General features: G+C 37.8%; 1 protein-coding gene across 1 annotated transcript in view; it reads right to left on the bottom strand.

Annotated features, from left to right (window-relative positions):
- Positions 1-18,578, bottom strand: part of LOC124269762 (neuronal calcium sensor 1-like) — a 75,581-nt gene extending 57,003 nt beyond the window's left edge. Inside the window, exons 1-3 of the mRNA XM_046704801.1 lie at positions 18,346-18,578; positions 14,410-14,434; positions 11,989-12,037 (exon numbers count right to left, since the gene is read on the bottom strand). Coding sequence (XP_046560757.1) covers positions 11,989-12,037; positions 14,410-14,434; positions 18,346-18,553 — 282 coding nt within the window. The 5' untranslated portion in view covers positions 18,554-18,578. The remainder of the gene's footprint in view (positions 1-11,988; positions 12,038-14,409; positions 14,435-18,345) is intronic.
- Between the last annotated feature and the right edge of the window lie 1,045 nt (positions 18,579-19,623).

The following is a 19,623-nucleotide window of genomic DNA, read 5'->3' as shown; positions in this document are numbered from 1 at the left end:
AACGATACGATTCGATACGATGCATATCACAATATGCCATCTTTAGTTTTTTTTATTTAAAAAGGTGTATTTTGATAACAAGAAACAGTGTAAAGTTTGACATAACCGTCAATTTCTGGTGAAAAGTCACAATTTAAAGGTCAACGATACATATCACGATACGGAAAAAAGTATAGATATATTTATTGTCAGAAAAAGTATCACCATCATCGATACTACGCTATATCGTCACAACTCTATCTGGTACACACTCGATTATTTACAGACACCTGCCATATAGGGCTTTCGTATTGCAGGGAGGGCTAGGCTGTAGGGAAAATAATGTGGTTCATGGACTGTGAGAGTGAGTGAGTTTAGTTTTACATTTGCAATAATCCAGCAATATCAAGACGGTGGACATGAGAGATGGGCATCACACATTGTCCGTATGAGGGGAACCAAACCCACATCTTCAGCATGACGAGAGAAAGCTTCTACCACTAGGTTACCCCGCTGCCCACAGGGGTTGCGAGACAGCCTACTCTCCTGTCTGATCTGCGTGTTTATGAGTGCACGCATGTGTAGGAATCGGTACACAGTGAAATCAGAACAAGGGAACTTTAACCATAAATTGTATATTTATATACTTATCCTATCTTACACAATGGATGCAAGTCGTGAGATAGGATAAGTTAAAAAAAATTGGAAATTTTAACCATAAATTGTATATTCATATCCTTATCCTATCTCATGACTTGCATTCATCGCGTGAGATAGGATTAGTTTAAAAATAAGGGAATTTAGCCGACATTATATTTGAAAAGCATGATCACTCTGTCACAGTATCCTGCTCTGACACATCAGTTTCAGAGCAGTCAAACTGTCCCAAAAATTTACCTACAAGAAAAGAATGTGGTTCAGTGAGACTGACTATGAGCACAACCCACAGGACTGTAAACACACATTAAAGTTTTAAAAGAAGAACGAACGAATGAGCATGGTTTTACTCCGCTTTTAGCAATATTCCAGCAATATCACGGCGGGGGACACAAGAAATGGACTTCACACATTGTGCCCATGTGGGGAAACGAACCTATGTCTTCAGCGTGACAAGCGAACGCTTTAACCACTAGGCTACCCCACGGCCCCACATGAAAGAAGAACCAGAAGGTAGCAAAAACATTCTAATCACTTTAACTCATGCGACATATAGTAAGAAACACATGCCTCATGGGGGACGTGAAGTGCCACCATCTGGTCTAGAAGTAGAACAGCGTGTCCAATGCCATGTACATATATCGACTTTGTTAAGTCGTTCAGACAGAACCTAACCAAATCATGTTCACTGAGGCGGAATGAAAACTGAATCAATACATATCTGCTTGAACCCCTGCACTGCTATTTGTTTATACAATATAGTGCTTGATCATGTCGTTCCAGACATAGTTGGTGCCATTAAAGCGCCAATGTCAACTTATTCACAATTTATTCTGGACTGGTGGTTTTTTTCTATATGATAACTGCGTTGGCAAAGCATTGAGAATATGACAAGCTGTATTCCTAGGAATAATTAAGAGTTGTCTTGTCGCTGTACACAGTGTTCACGAATAGCGTCTGACCCTCTGACAAATCTGGCAGATTCGCCAACGGTCCGATAGAAGTCTACAACCCACCGGCCCCAGTGTCTGACTGTATGTTTCACAATGACTTTGACTGAAGTGGTTATATGTGACATGTGACACTTGTTTGCTGTTAATAAATAATTTCAATGCCAATTATAAGAAATGTTAAATCTGAAATGTGCGTTTAATTTTTTTCTATGCGTCCTTTGAATTTTCAATGGGTCAGACAGACATCTGAAACTTACAGGACCCAATGTCCTGTTACTTTGAAACACCATTCATGAACACTGTGTACATACATTTATTTGTTTCTGAATTAAAGCTTTTGATGAGATTATTGGAAATGTCATTAAAGTGCCAATACCAGCTTGCCACATTATTCAGAAATTAATCCTGTACAACATTTTTTCTCCATATGATGATGTTTGTATTCACCAGAAAATGACTATATGAAAAGTAACAGCTTCTAAATGCATAATCAAGAGCGGACACTTGTGTCTACTTCAAAACACAGTTATTGGATAAGCACTACAGTTCTAGAACAAGTAATTCCAGACAATATTGATGGCGCCATTGAAACGCCAACATCAACTTGTGACATTACTAAGCAAGTTATCACATACAAGTAAATTTTCTTCCATTTGATGGCACCTGTACTGGCCAAGGAATGAATATTTCAAACGTAAGTTCAGCTAACATGTTGGTAAACCTGTAGATTGTGAAATGAAATTAAAATATGAGGTTTAACTATCAAGTAATTCCAGACAAAATTGATGACACCTTTGACACCAACATCAACTTGTGACACTATTAAGCAACTTTTTACATACAAGTCAATTTTCTTCCATGTATAACACCCGTGTCAGCCAAGGAATGAATATTTAAATGGTTAAGTTTGGTTTATATGTTGGTAAACCCATAGACAGTAGGTTTATATATCAAAGAGTGCCAGAATGTCACTTAGTTTTGATATCAAGAAGACCCATTTAAGTAAACACAACTTGTCTGGAAAAAGCAAACCCAGAAATATTAACAAATATGATAAATTACAAGCAGTGCCATGATGTAGTTTAATAATGACATCATACCGCATCTGCACCTTCTGTGTTGATGACGATCACTTTAAACAGTATACATGATACAGCCACTCTTTACAAGGTCAAATCAAAAAATGTTGTTCTGATTACAGCTCTTTAAAATTTAGGGTAGGTAGGTAGGATTTGTTTTTACATGTTTCTTTTTAATACGAACGATTAACACATTTATCAATGTGTAATTGTATATTCAATCAAGCTAGCGCCATCATGTCGACCTTCTCTATCAAAATGACCGATGTCTGTTGGTGCCGGGGGAAAAACAATGGTATCTGAACGCTGACTTTATTCATACAACTTAAAAAAACCAGGGTCGGCACCAGAATTTAAGGGTCGGTCGGGTAATAGGGACAACAACACTTTAAACCATTTTCTCTTTAATCCATGTGAACCATTAGAAACGTTACGAAAAACTAACAAAAATCTGTCCCTAAGTTATCCAACAGCAGACAATGTTACAATTTCGGCTTACTCACTACTGATCAACAACAGGTTTAGGAATTTGATGTAAATAATGGCAAGATGATACTCTACTGTGAATAATGACATACATAAAATGATTATTACATGCCTCCTGCCTTGCTATAATTACTCACACTGAGTACCGTAAACCCTCTGAAATTCTCTTCTACATATATTCTTTTGTTTTGTTTAATGTTTCACTCTGCATTCAGAAACATTCAAGCTATATGGTGGCGTTCTGTAAATAATCGTGTCTGAACCAGACAATCCAGTGATCGAAATCATGAGCATCGGTCCATGTGATCTATGCGATCTACGCAGAAAGGAGGAGTCGTGTAACAGCGTTGGAAATTAAGGGGAGTTATAGGCCCTTGTTGTTTAAATATAGCATTTGAATGTTGGAAACCTGTAAGGTTTAAGGTTTGAACATTATAGGCTAATGACAAGGACCCTTCACCTTTCAATGAAAGTTTCATGCTTAATTTGTAACATTGATAGGCATATTCAGTAAAACATAATATGATAATTTGATATTTCTTCTACCCTTGGAGCCCCAAGGTTAATGTTATATGGTGTCTGTTTCACAATCATATGCTAAAGACAAGGCCATCAGCATTAGGAATGGCCAAATGTATCGGCCAGGTGAGTCATCCGCACTGACTTGGTTCTTTGATTTCCTTTTGGGTGGAAGGTTGCTCACAATGTTAATCTCTGGACAGTCTGATCCAGATTCAATTATTTATTGGCAGCCATCAATATTGTTAGTGCTAAAGTACTGTCGGAAATGCTAGAAAAATGCTTTTTTGCCCATATATCTTAATAAAGGTAATAAATGTACTATGTTGTCAAGAAATCAACTCGCCTATAGTGTACCTAATTTTTATTTTAATCGATTTAACATTCCCATGCATTTAAAGGGCAGTTTACAGGTGTCAATTTCACCTGTCGATACCGTGCATGCTGATGACGTAACACAGGCAGTTAATGTTTGTATCAAATAACGTCCCACTACCCCTTATTTTTCTAAGTTTTTGGTATTTTCATCAGTAAAAACACATTTTAGGGCATGTCTCAAAATTTATTCCCTCGGTCTACATTAGGTAGATGTTTCTTAAATTGATATTTGTTATTTAAGTAACTGTAATACCTCTGAATTTTAAATATAAGTCAAAAAGCATTTTTCTAGCATTTCCGACAGTACTTTAGTTGGGTAGTGGGGTAGCCTAGTGGTTAAATCGTTCGCTCATCACGCCAAAGTCACGGGTTCAATTCCCCACACGGGTACAATGTGTGAAGCTCATTTCTGGTGTCCCTCGCCGTGATATTGCTGGAATATTGCTAAAAGTGGCATGAAACTGAACTCACTCACTCACTAGTGCTAGTTATTGCTCACAATATGCAGATCTATAATGAGAGCTCAGTGATCGATCAATAATCAATTGTAATCAAAACCCCACCACAAAACTCTTGTGGGTAAAATAGGGACTCAATCATAACAGTGTGCAAACTAAACAGGCACTGATAAATACCATGATCAAGAAGTTCGAGGATACTTCCTGTTGAAACACTCGAGAGCATGTTGGTTACATCGCAGTTTTTTGAGTCAGGAAACTACATCAGTTGTTTATATCTTGCTTTAACATTCATAATAAATAAAAACATACTTTCTAATGTTTAATTTGATGCTTCGTTTAAATGAGTGAGTGAGTTTAGTTTTATACCGCACTCAGCAATATTCCAGCTGTATGACGGTCTGTAAATAATCGAGTCCAGACAATCCAGTGATCAACAGCATGAGCATCGATTTACGCAATTGGGATACGATGACATCTGTCAACCAAGTCAGCGAGCCTGACCACCTGACCCTGTTAGTCGCATGGGTTACTGAAGATCAATTCTAACCCGGATTTTCACGGGTCTCATTTTAATGAATATTCTAAGATGCCTAGCGGTTAGAACAATCGAAAAAAAGATACATTATCAGACAATAAAGGTATAGTTTTGTGAATGAATTGAATGAGGTTAACCCGTCACTGCGCCATTCTAGTGTGCCCCCTCGTGATCGAACCATTTTACATTACTTCACAATGTAAGCGACGTCACGATGCATGTCAGTTGTCAACGCCTCGTACGGCCTCCTACAGTAAACTACTCCATTGCATCTCGTTTCTTGGTTTGCAGTTGCTTCACGCAGCTAACGTCACTGGTGGAAACATTACGTTTATGTTTTACGACCGTTAAAATGTGTCAACTCGACTCGCAAGTTTTCTGCAACAAGGTAACGTTCACAATGTTTACATTCCTACAATGCAATCGTGGAATGTAAACGACTACTCAGCTTCATCTGGATGTACTGATCTAAACTTACGTTGGTAGTAGAAATCGGCGTTCATATTGCCCCATATGGTTTACGTTAATGACAGATGTAATTAAAATAATTCAGAAGATATTTAATCCAGCGTAAACCATCATCAAACTGTTATCATTTGTTTTTTTTCTGGTAACGTTAGGTCTTAAAAGTAGGGGGCAGACACATCAATAGAACAGCCAGTAAGCCCTGTCGAGGATTCTTAATTTAGGTCACCGACACCGTCGTTTGTTTTCTGCCTTAAATTAATCGTAATTATCCTTAGAAAGTATTAAATTTGACATCTTAGAAAAGAAATACAGTTAAGCTTTACCACCATGTATAGTGTAATAAAACACACTTTAAGCCCTGAACTATTATAGCGTTAAAGCACTTTCGGATGCAAGGGTCCTCGTACTTTAACTATAATAGTTCAGGGCGAAAGTGTGTTTTATTACACTATACATGGTGGTAGAGTGAACTGTATTTCTTAATTGATCAGACTCCTGAGCCCATCAATAATCACTGATGCAAGCAAGACCGATCGATTGACCGATTATTCGATCAATCACTCCAGCACTACATATTGCTGTGTCCCACTAACATTCAATCAACAAACAAATAATCCATAAGACAAGCTATCATGTTTGTAATTTAAGAAACATAACGCGCAATCATAAAGTAGTATTATCAATAGCATCCCCTAGTAGAGCTGTAACGATGCATCAAACTATCGATGGATTGCAATTGTTGAGTCTCCGATAGCAACTAATCGATGGTAGAAACAAAAAACTATCGATGCAGTATGTGTGCCTATCGATAGTTAATAATTGACTTCCGTTGATAAATGCACAGTGCAAAATACAGGAAGTACCAGATTCGTTCACTTTGATTTAGAGTTATCCGCCCCTGTTACCTCTTAAACAAACTTGACCTGGGTTTCAAGTTTCTTGTCAGTTATTAAAAGAGACTGAGGCTACTTCATCTTGTTTTTATTTCATATAAACTATGCATTCATTTGGAAATTACTTCAAATGAGACAATTCAAGGAGAGATGTGTGTATTAAATAATGCGAGTGCAAACCTCAAAACGAAAATGCGGGCATTTATTAATGCGAGGAGGCAAATCAGGAAATTGTTGACCAGAATGACTATACTCACTAATGACTACACTCACAACTTTGGGAAATACTATACTAGTATGTAATCCGACTCTAGTGTAAACATCTTAATTCCCCGAACACATGGGCGTTTGGATCAAAGACGGCTTTCCTTTCAACTGTTAGTACTAGTAATTGACAGTAGACAGGATGATCTCAGTTTGTGACATTTCAAACTCAAATAGTCAATAGTAGTAGCATACAAAAGCGTTTGGAAGATGTATCATACATCATACTGCACATAACAATTAGTAATAACTAGTAATAACGATATCGAGTGCAAAAGACAATATAATAATTTATTAATGGGCTTCAGATATAGTCACATTTTTCGCATTAATAAGTAGCTCGCATTATTTTATTGATTTACAGCATTGCAATAGTTGGTCGCAATAGACAATCGCTATCACAATAGTTGATTCCCCATCAATTGGCACCCCTATCCCCTTTCTATTTTCTACAAATTCTCTCAATTCTTTCTAGGGCTCCTTTCTAGTGTGAAGGTACTTCCTTATTTCTGATAAAATTATAGATTTTCAGAGACAAGGCATGAGTCTACCACACACTTCAATCACTGGCTTAATCCCGAATAAAATGCTTTGTGATAGACATAAATGATATTAGTGTGACAACTGACCTGGCATGGACTGGAATGTACAATGTTATCAGTGCACTGATCCTTCAAGGTTAAAAATATACTGTTGAGTGCCTGTTTGTATCTCAAACAAATACATGGCACCTGTCCCAACACTGCTGGGAGGCTATTTCATGGTTGGGTGCAAGTTGTAGAGTTGGGTTATATTTCCAGGGTTTTACACGAGGCAGAAAGCCGCGTCCAGTCACACAAATGAGTAGAATGGACACAGAAATATTTTGTTACAGCATTCTTAGGATACAAACTAATGTCCATTATTCTAAATTTTTGACAATAAATGGAAATGCCAAATAATGTAATGTAATGTAATGTAATGTAATGTAATGTAATTACTAAAATTAGGGATGTCACGATACATAAGTTTCATGAATCGATACGTATCACGATACCTATTTTTGCAGCAACATTGCGTAAATTTAGTGACATTTTGAACATTAATATTTCATATTTTATAATTGTCCATGAAAATAACAACATTTTTGATTCTCAGAGATTAAAAAGTTCTAATTTCCCATCTTTGTGCATGAAAAATAATCATTTATAACTCTCATAACATCAAAAAACATGATGCCATTGTGAAATGTAAACAATACATTAACATATTTAAACCGATACTTTCAAAACTAAATATCGATACAGTTTTGAATGTATCGATAATTGTATTGTCTTAGAAAAAGTATTGATGCATCGATGTATCGTGGCATCCCTAAATATAATTGATTTGATTTAATTTAATTTAATTTACATGACCTTTATATTTCCTGTGAGGACCCTTGCAGAAATAAATTACTGTTTTCTTGAGGACAGCAGATACAATATAAATGTTTAATCATGAATTTCAAATTATTATTGATTTTGTTAATACCTGTTTGTTTATACACGAATTTGCTGAAATGATATGTTTTTGTGTCATAACACAATCAATACGTTTTGGGTACAAAATATTGAATCCACAAAAGGTAGAAAGAAAATGAGGTATTGTAAGGCAAGGTAAAACTCTGATGTCATCCTACATTCTTGTACCCTGACCAACACATTTTTACTCCAGACCAAAACATTATGATGTGGTTCTAAGCTAGGTTTCCATGTGTACATATTGCCTGCGTAATTGCATGGTGCATAGTGTGTAGTGCGTATTACATTGCGTAAAAGAATAAGTAAGATATCATGAGTGAGTGAGTTTAGTTTTATGCCGCTTCTAACAATATTCCAGCAATATCACGGTGGGAGACACCAGAAATGGGCTTCACACATTGTACCCATGTGGGGAATCGAACCCGGGTCTACTGCATGACGAGCGAACACTTTAACCACTTGGCTACCCCAAGATATCATGATAATAATGTGATTTTATATATTGTTAAAAGAAAGTTTGAAAAATAACATGGCAAGTGATAAATATATTTAGCAAGAAACTGTCAAAGAAACTTTTTTTAAACATTTAACTCGGTCCCTTTTTAACTTTTAACCTTAAGTACTTCCACATCTGTGCCAAGCACAATCACTTCAAGTCGTTATAAACCATATCACCTGTCACAACATGAGCTCCCTATTGTGTAGTTTTAGGCATTAACATGCTGTGTGGTGTTTATCACAGACTCGGATCAACATGCAGAAATATGTTGAAGGCGATGAACCACAGAAAAAACAACAATGTCTTGAAGACGTTTAGCAGAAACAGAAGGATTATGACCATTTCAAAAAAATGGGGGATGAGTTCCATCACATGTCATTGCGTGACAGTTAGGGGTGGGTATTGCAGAGAATGTTCATATTGCGATATATTGCGATGCGAAAGCTTATACTGCGATATGTCTTGCAATATATTGCAGGACGTTGAAGCTTGATTTATAAAGCAAAAACACAACACAATCATTATTCTTGATTAAGCTTTGATAAAAACTTTTAATTTACTTTGCCATTGCATATTTTACATACCGCGCTCCTCTTATCAATAGTTCCATCTACTGTGAACTTTTTCAACCAAAAATGCTGCCTTACCGATGTCATTGCCAAAGTATTTGGCACCACAATAAATTGTTCATTGTTGGGGGTCACCATTTTACAACACGCATAGCTTCCGGTGTAAAAAAATGGAAATATCTGAAGATTTTCGAGTGTTACTAAGTTTTCCGAATGCATGTCAAAATACCGGTTTTCGATCAACGTATTGCAATACATATTGTTTTCATGTCTGAACCGGTATATACCGGTAAACCGGTTATATTGCCCAGCCCTAGAGACGGTCAAAGTGTTCTGTAAAACATGCAGAGGTGTGTGTGTGCAATGGCTCATTAAGTAGAGGATGTAACATGTACGCGAGACAGTCCCCCGTTACACGTACAAGTGACTAACTGAGAGGGTGTCATTCATTCGAGTGACTGCCTGAACATGGATAGGTAAATTCTGCATGTCACACAAAAACATGTCTAAAAGTCTTATTTATGAAAATAATTTAACAAAATTTGATACAGTCATTGATAGTTGTTCAAGTAATTGAATAACACGAATGAAAATGTAAAAAGTGAAATTCAAATAGTCCAATTTTGACAAAAATATGTAAACTTTAAGCAAAATTTGACAATATTTAAAAGCGAATTTAACCTATGTGCATATTTTTAGGAAACTTACATTTAGTATTTTCTGAAGCTCATTCATCGTAAAATCAAAATATATGCTCATGAACAAGATGCCTGCTCGGAGAGCACTGAAATGACTGAATCACTGACTGTGTATATTATCAGCCTGCACTATACCCACTAGTCTTAATTCAAAGACCAAGGGGCGTTGGGGAGTAGCCTAGTGGTTAAAGCGTTGGCTCGTCAGCGAAGACCGGGTTTCGATTCCCCACATGGGCACAATGTGTTAAGCCCATTTCTGGTGTCCCCGCCGTGATATTGCTGGAATATTGCTAAAAAGCGTAAAACTAAACTCAGTCAGTCAGTCAAAGACCAAGCAGTATTTTGTTAAGTCAAGTAAGCTCAGCTCTGGTAAGAATTACCCATGAAGGTAATCCGAATTGGTCTTCAGAAACCCATGTTTGTCACATGAGGCGACTAAGGGGATCGGGTGGTCAGGTCGCTGACTTGGTTGACACATGACATCATATCCCAATCACGTAGATCGATGTTCATGCTGTTGATCACTGGATTGTCGATCCAGACCTGAATATTTACTGACCACTGCCATATAGCTTGACCATTGCTGAGTGTGGCATTAAACAACAAACAAACAAAGCTTGGCTGTTGATACTGTAGTGCACACGATATAACTTAGTTCTAATGAAACTTATGCTACAAGACTGGACTCTAGCATCATCAAATAACTAAAATTAGTCTTTGGCGAAGAAAGCAATACAGGGCTCGATTTGAGAGATGTTAACCTACTTGCACCAGGTGCAACCTAAGATAAAAACCTAGTTGCACCAGTCAAATTCCAGTTGCACTGTTTTTATTGCAATATGTAATATCAGAAATATGCTATTGAATTATTTAGATGTTTTATTCAAAAGTTTACCCACTCAAAAATTGACTTGCACCTGGTGCAAGTTAGACTAATAACTAGGTTGCACTTTGTAATATTGGGTTGCACCAGTGCAAGTAACAAAGCACTAAATCGAGCCCTGCAATATGTACGTAATATATGAAAAAACTAATGATACTTAATCAAAATGATAAGGGACTGTTGCTTGTCCTCCCATTTCCCTTTTATTCTTTAACTGGAAGTAATTCAGCTGCAATCTTTAATTTTTTCTCAAACATGACATAAATGCCACGAATGTTCACGAATAATGTCTGACCCTCTGACAAATCCGGCATATTCACCAACGGTCCGATAGAAATCTACAATCCTCAGGCCCCAGTGTCTGAGTGTATATTGCACAATAACTTCGACCGAAGTTGTTGTATGTGACATGTTTCACTTGTTTGCTGTTTATAAATCTTATGTTTGTTAATAATTTCAATGTCAATTATAAGAAATGTTAAATCTGAAATGTGTGTTTAATTTTATTCTATGGGTCCTGTGAATTTTCAATGGGTCAGACAGACATCTGAAACTTACAGGACCCAATGTCCTGTTACTTTAAAACACCATTCGTGAACACTGAATGCCTGGTCTAGTCTCAACATGTTAAACAATCTGTTGGCCTGATGCAGTGTGCGAAATAGTTTCCAAATTTTGCTAGCCACTCGGGCTAGCTATGCCTGCCACGAAATTTGAATGTAGAAACTAAGCCAAAGATTACAAAAAAGTAAAATACTACCAAAAACAAATGTCCCCATGAAAAGTCACTTGCCAGTCAGGCCAGTGAATGTGAAGATTTACTGGTCCCACTGGATTTTTACTAGCCACGGGCTAGCAGGCTTGTTGTTTTTACTTCAAACACTGCACACCTCTGTTGATCATCTGGTGTTTCTTCAGCCATGGAAGCACCATAATGTTCCCATTCAACTTTTGCATTTGACAAGAGGTTATGCAAAATAACTAGATTCTGGGATAAAGTGAGTGAGTCAATCTCAATTGTTACTAGTACACTAGTACACTAGTGGATGTATCCATCCCTGCCCACGCCATAATGATACATGTCCAACACAATATGTTGAGGACTTTCCGTGTTTCTTGAAATAAGAAAAATATCTTTTGTGTTAAGGCTGAAGCTGTCACTTACCTCTCTCCTTAAGACACCACTTGGACAATCTCGCTTAAAGTCCTTATACCTACAATAAAAAGGAGAGTGAGTGAAGAAGGAGGGTGAGTGAGTGATCAATGAATGAGGGAGTTGAGTGAGTGAGTGAAGGTGTGGGTGGGTGATAGGGCCGTGAAGCGGTATATACTCTTGGTATTAGTAGAACAGCGGTATTCTGCCTTCGAGTTAAGCTATACCGTAATGCAATCCAAAGATTTGGTATTTCCGTTTTCATTTTATTAACCTTTTAAAACATTTTCTGAAATGTCTAGGAATCGAATCATTTTGTCAAAAATCTATGCATTTTTGGCTAGAGGGCAACTATTTTCCCCAGGAGTAAGTTCACATGTACCGAAGCGAAGCGGACCGAACCGAAGGCCTTGTACCACAATACATACCGTTACCATGGTAAGGCGTGCCGTTTCACCCCTTAGTGGGTGAGTGAGTGAGGGAAGGAGAGTGAGTGAGTGAGTGAGTGAGCAGTGAGCCTCTTACACCTGTTATGACCAAAACAACAGGGCTCTCAAGGGAACACATTCTCAGAGATGCCAACCCTAAGTATTGCAATAGTAGTTTCAAGGATCAAAACTAGTAGTTTGACCATAAAATTAGTAATCAACCCGAATACTAAAAATCATGATGGATTCTGAGAAAGATAATATGACACTAATCAAGAGAGAAGCTTCAATTTCACATACCTCCAACAGCTGGTTCCAAATTATCATCATAATAATTTCTTGTCTCTTTATGGCGAAAATGTATTCAATCGTGAAAATATATGTTGTCCATATATCCAATTTTTTTTTAATTTTCTTCAAATTTCGTAGAATTTCTAATGCAGTCATACTGATGTAGTTTGAGGCTAAAATTCGTAGTGACTAGGCCTAAAAACAAAAGGTTGTGGTTCCGATTTCCCGACCGACCCTAAATATTCCCGCTGAGCCTAACAATTTTACTCACCACATAATAAATTAAATTTATTTTCTGACACCTGAGTAATGTAAAATATTTTGCAAAAAACCCAAAGCCCTACCTACCTAGTTCTGAAATGTAGGAAATCGGAACCACAACATTTATTTTTTTGGGCCCTCTGATAAAATTATAGATGTTGGCATCTCTGCATTCTACCCAGCCCACACAGGCTAACTATTAAAAGTCCATCTTGATGAACCGGGACAAATTGACATATCATTAGTCATGACATTTTCAGTCTGATAAAGCCCACTGATCATCCATCACCCCATCAAATTCCATAACCCCTGGGAATTCCATAACAGAATATTCCACTACAACAATGGTGGCGACAAAGAGCTCAGTGAGAATATGATCATACAGTAACTTCTATACACAATGACCTCGATTTATGTCATCACGCCCTATCATGATCTCATGCCATGACAATACTTGGAATATGTCCGACTGAAACAACATTAACCCTCTCATAAACAAATCTAATAATAATTTCTTCTCACAGATTATTAATACTCTGCAAGGAAACCCTCTTTACAGAATCCTGTCATTTATACTAAATGCATTATGAATTTGGCATTTTTATTGATAACTGTTTATTCAAGGAGAAATACTGAATTTCAGTTTGGCATTTGCACATGTCATTTTGTAATAAAATTAGAATCAGTGTGCATGCAATGTGCTATAATGCTCACAGGTCTTTGCAAACACCATTACGCAAGTAAAGGCTTGAGCCAGTGTTCCAAGTTTAACACCTTGAGCGACCCTTGACATTGCCCTAGCTTTAAACGTAATGCAGGTGGTCAAGCTTGATCACTTGGTTGACATATTGTATCCCTATTTGTGTAGATTGATGCTCATGCTGTTGATCACTGGATTGTATGGTCCAGACTTGATTAAAAACAGATTGCTGTCATATAGCTGGACTATTGCTAAGCACGGCATTAAACAACAAACAAACCAAACCAGGGTGATAAAATAAAGTCACAGGTGGGGATTCGAACCACAGACTTTCTTCTCCGAGGTCAGACACCTTGTACACATGACCACAAAATCGACCCAGGTCAGAATTGATCTTCAGTAACCCATGTTTGCCGTAAGAGGCGACTAACCCGATCGGCTGGTCAGGCTCGCTGACTTGGTTGACATATGTCATCAGTTCCCAATTGCGTAGATCAATGCTTATGCTGTTGATCACTTGATTGCCTGGTCCAGACTTGATTATTTACAGACCGCCACGATATAGCTGGAATATTGCTAAAAGCAGCGTAATACTAAACTCACTCACTCGACCTACTTTGGTCTACTTCAGAAAAACACCCAAGGAGCCAAGGAACCTGCTCAATTTCAATACTGTGAGGGTTTAGCTCAATATCCCAATATCCCTAGGAACCCCATGAATTTTTAAAAATGATATTTTCTGAAAGTCCTTACCATTGCTGGAGTTCCTTTCTTTCAACTGAAACAGAAATGTTTGAAAAGTGTGAGTGTAAAAGTTATTGCAAAAACAGCATACATATTGTACATCTCAACATGCCTGCAGAGACATGAAATTTAGCTGACTGAAAACACATATAAATACTGAAATACAGACTTGAGCTCTGTATACCATTTGGAATCGTTCAGGTTCAAACGTTTTCAAGGTAAAAGTTCAAATGGTATGTACGAATATTAACTTTCGCGATTTGGTAAGCTGTGTTCTGATTGGTCAATTCAAAAGCTTAGCTGACGCAACCTTCTACTAGGCCAAATAAAGAAAATATTGTGGTTCTGATTAAACCTCTTTAAGATCAAGGGAGGATTCTTTTATTTTACAATTTTTTTTAGAAGTAAAGTACAAACTAATAACACACTTATTAATGTGTAATCGTTCATTCAGTCATGCTTGCAGCCATCATGTCGACCTTCTCTATCAGTGCTGGAAAAAACAAACAATGGTATCTAAAAGTTTTTTTTATTCATACCGCTTAAAAAAAATAGGGTCGGCACCAGAATTCAAGGGTTGGTCGCAGAGATTTACAGGACTCGAATTCCTGCATCCGAAATTGACAATAGACACAACAAACGTTATTAGAGCGTCCACAGGGACTCAGAAAAAGCCCAAATACTATTTGTAAAAATTCCAATCACGTGACCATAAGTTATCACTGAGTTTGCTACTAGCTGGGTTATGGTATTATTTGCAATTAATTACCCTAACAATGTGATGATCATGATACACAATATAATAACAGTAGTAGTAATAATATTTAAGTGCCTGGGACCCCCATTTTGTTGTCCAGGACCCCTGAAAATTAAGAGTATGAGTCCCAGGGACCCTCAAATACAGGACTCCATGTAAATCCCTGCGGTCGGGTAATCAGAACCACAACATTATTTGTTTTTAGTCGCTAGTCTTTGTTAGACTCAGTATGGCAGTGCAGCAGCAAATAATACGGCGCCTAAGTTAACTTAGACTGATTAAAAATGTCAATTTTTTTAATTTTCTTTAAATACTTAAGTATATTAGTAGCCTTTCAAAGGCTTTGTATATTGAAATCAATATTGAAAGCAAATATTTCTATATTTTAAACAAAAACTTAAAGACACGAATACAGTTTGAGACTTTAGCCATAAGTTCAAACCCTGAGTCTTTCCGCCTGGTATAGTAAACCCATCTGACATGAGTAAGTGAGTAAGTTTAGTGAAGCGCCGCACTCAGCAATATTCCAGCTATATGTCAGCGGTCTGTAAATAATCGAGTCTGGACCAGACAATCCAGTGATCAACAGCATGAGCATCGATCTGTGCATTTGGGAACCGATGACATGTGTCAACCAAGTGAGCGAGCCTGACCACCCGATCCCTTTGGTCGCCTCTTATGACAAGCATGGGTTACTGAAGATCAATTCTAACCCGGATCTTCACGGATCCATCTGACACAAGATCATATGACACAACATTCTATGGAAGTGATGCTAAGATCCATGTTCTGGCCAGCAGTCTCAAACATATGCCCAGACTGTAAATATATAAAGTTCAAATTCTGCCAATCAAATGCTTCTGTTCTGTAATCTTCTGACAAAGGTTGAAATTTCAGTCTAATTTCATTTATAGTTTATAAAGAGACATGTCTTTAAAGAGAAGTTTATCAGTTCAGGAGCATCCTCACCGTCTCATTACTTTGACTCTTTGCTTAATACTGTCATCAAAATGAAAGGACAGAATTCCATTTTACCTTTAGTTAAAGAAAATAACTAATTTTGACAATTGCAGAGATGCCAACCCTAATTTAGCCCAATCAGTTTGTCAACTTTTGGCCAAAAATGATGCAAACATTAGTATAACTTTTTATAAAGAACATATAACTATTCTAACAACTTGTTATTAACATTGTACTCACACCTAAATAAGTAGTAAGTATCCACATATGGCTTGATACTGAATGAAATGTGGTTGAAATTCATTGTGTATGGTACATTTGCAATTTGATAATTTAATTTTAATGTATTTTTAAAAATTCATATATTTTACTGATATTGTATTTCGTATTTTGTGTTGTTTTTCGTACTTGAATATGATAAAATCGTATGGGTTGGCATCTCTGCAATTGTTATTTTTTACTTGAAGAAACAGACTTTAACTGTGCTAAAGTATACGTAAACAAGCCACCAGTGCATGAAATGCAAACAAAACCAGCAGTGAATGCATGCATGCAGAACTTGCAACAAGCAGGTTTTGTCAGTCTGGCAGAGCTGTTAATGATTCTACTAAGACGATACTTGGCCCCATGACATTTTACTGCTGGCGGCCTTGGACAGCAAGTTGATACAATAACAGTAATTGTTTGAACACGATGCATTGGCACTAATGAGTTTGAAAATGACAGCTTGTCAAAACAGGTCTTGTAACAAGTCTGAAAACAAGCTGCCATGTAGTTTTTCTCCCCGATCTGACAATCATAAAATCTGGCTGTGTTATTATTACTGCAAACACAATTCACCTAGATTATTGAACTAGAATTGACAAGACATTGCAGCAGTGAACGATTAACGTACTAGAAGTAGGACGTGGTGGGTTGAGACTTCTTCAATAATGATCTATAGTAATGACACATATTGTACCAGTATTGACAAATACGGACATTTATAATGTGTCTGTATCCACGCACTTGTGCATGCTCATGGCGCTACAATAAAATCAGAGGATAACATACAACAAAATATACATTGTGGGTTTGAGGTGTGGTGAGGTGAAATTGGGTTTAACATCGTACTTGAGAATATTTCGCTCATTATGACGAGGTGCATGCACGCGTGTATGTGTATGCGCGGCTGCTTGTACTAGCCCAGACTGAAGCTGGATTTATAGTGCTAGTCCACTGAGATACCATGCCGCAATGAAGCATGAATACCCCACTCAGACACATTATACTGACTCCGAGCCGACCAGTCCTTGTTGTACCCATTAATGCAGAGCGCCAGGCAGGGACCAACAAGTACCATATTTTAACGTCTTTAGGTATGACGCTGTCGGGGGATCGAACCCATGACCTTCCGGCTCTCGGCGGTAGCTCTAACCACTACACCACGGAGGCGGTCTCATCGTGGGTTTGAAGGGTTAGTAATAGGTGCTCTTGAAGAGATAGGTTTTCAAAGCGAGATTTGAAACTTGTGAGAGAATCAGAAAATTTAATGTTGACAGGTAGAGTTCAACAGACATGGAACTGCATGTCAGAAAGATTGCTTGCCGAAGAAGCTAAGCAGATCATGGGGACTGTTAACAGGAGCAAGATAGTGAAAAACAGGAATTGATTTGTCTGAATCAATTAGAAATACATAAAATCCGATGAAATCTTCTCTTCTGATATAGAAATAATGATTACTGAAGGAGTCCTTCATCACTCGACTTTCATCACTCGACTTTTACTAGTTTTAGAGCTTAGAACACAAAGTGACAAATACTCCTATCATCATGATCATGGTAGTTTTTTCTGACACTTTACTGCTTACTTCATGATCGTGAATAGCATTGATTGCAAATGGAAATATCATCAATACAAAGCTCTGCGCTGTCAAATCACCAGCTGACAGAGTGGACGATGCTCGTGCCTGTGGATGCTAAACCTTTGCCTTTGTCGACTGTACCGGTATCCAAACTAGATTGATGCATCTACAGCTTAATTAGGTAGATCCTGTACCGTGAATCTCAAATACTCACTATGATATAGTTGACAACGGAGGTTAACTAATCGATAAGACAAAAGCAATGCGCCAAAGAGTACACGTGCCTCAGCCATCAACACGAGCTTGTCAGAGCATCAAAACATTGAACCAGCCAACTGTCTGACAATGAGCGGCAACTTGTCACATACGATCAGTCGATACTTACAATATGTGCATGACATGAGATCCTTAACTTCGTTTGATGTTAGCTTGCTTCCGCGTTTACCCATGATGTTTCCAGAACAAGAAACGGCGGCAATTTCTTCGTCTAGAGCGGCATCACCGCGACGATGTTTTTTGGTATCCGCCATATTCTGTGCCGCACGCGCCACAGTCCTGAAATGAACTAGGCCCCTACATCGCTGTGACGTCATGGAACTGTAGGTGACAAAGGAGGCAGTGACGGCCGTGCAGGTTAGGCGCAAATCTACATGTCATCAGATCGATATTGCAACAATAATTTGTCTGGTCTAGTTTGTGTTGGCATTGCGGTTAGAGCGAAGGCATTCTGCACCAAAATGAAAATGAGTTTAAAAAATAATAACGTATTGTATTGTAAGAGGCACCTGGAACAACTATGTCAAAAAGGACTAGGCTAGATCGACATTTATTTTTTTGTACAGTTTTCAAGAATAACTACATTTTACGATGTATAATAGTAAAAACAAAGACAAGATGTTGTTGGGTTTTGTTTTTTTGTTTTTTTGTTATTGAATGTTCATTTTCTTGAATGACATTAAACGGAAAACATCCCTCAGATCTCCTGTTTGGAAATTCAAGGTCAAAACTGACCTCCGGGATATAAATCCCACTAATATATTCTATACCATCAACCTTCGGCCTCGCGGTCGGTCTGTTTGTTTGTTGTTTAACGCCGTACTCAGCAATATCCCAGCGGTCTGTAATTAATCGGGTCTGGACCAGACAATCTAGTGATCAACAGCATGAGCATTAATCTGCGCACTATGGATACAATGACGTGTGAATTAAGTCAGCAAAGCCTGATCACCCTATTCCTTAAATCGCAGAGCTCTTATGACAAGCATGGGTTGCTGAAGACCAATTCTAACCCGGATCTTCACGGCTGCTCGGCCTGTGACATTCCTGGTACAGATAGTAAAGAATGTCAGTTTCAATGCCCATGGTCTCAAAATAATATATACCATGCGTGTTTGAGGAGCCCCACAATGAGGGATTGCTTGGCTGAACAGGTGATTGAGCGTCCATGTACACCAATGGCATGGTGCTGTGCTTAAACTGTTAATCAACAGCATGTCTGCGGCATAAAACAATACCCTCGCTTAACCATAAAATCTAACCCCTGAAGATTCGAGTTAAATTCGTTCTTCAGCAACCCATGCTTATCGTAAGAGGCGACTAACGGGATCGGGTGGTCAGACTCGACTTGGTTGACACATGTCATCGTATCCCAATTACGTAGATC

Source organism: Haliotis rubra, unplaced genomic scaffold, assembly GCF_003918875.1.
Source record: "Haliotis rubra isolate DU_JTF1 unplaced genomic scaffold, ASM391887v1 Scf147, whole genome shotgun sequence".
NCBI classification, from domain to species: domain Eukaryota; kingdom Metazoa; phylum Mollusca; class Gastropoda; order Lepetellida; family Haliotidae; genus Haliotis; species Haliotis rubra.
This window is presented reverse-complemented; position numbering and strand designations above follow the sequence as displayed.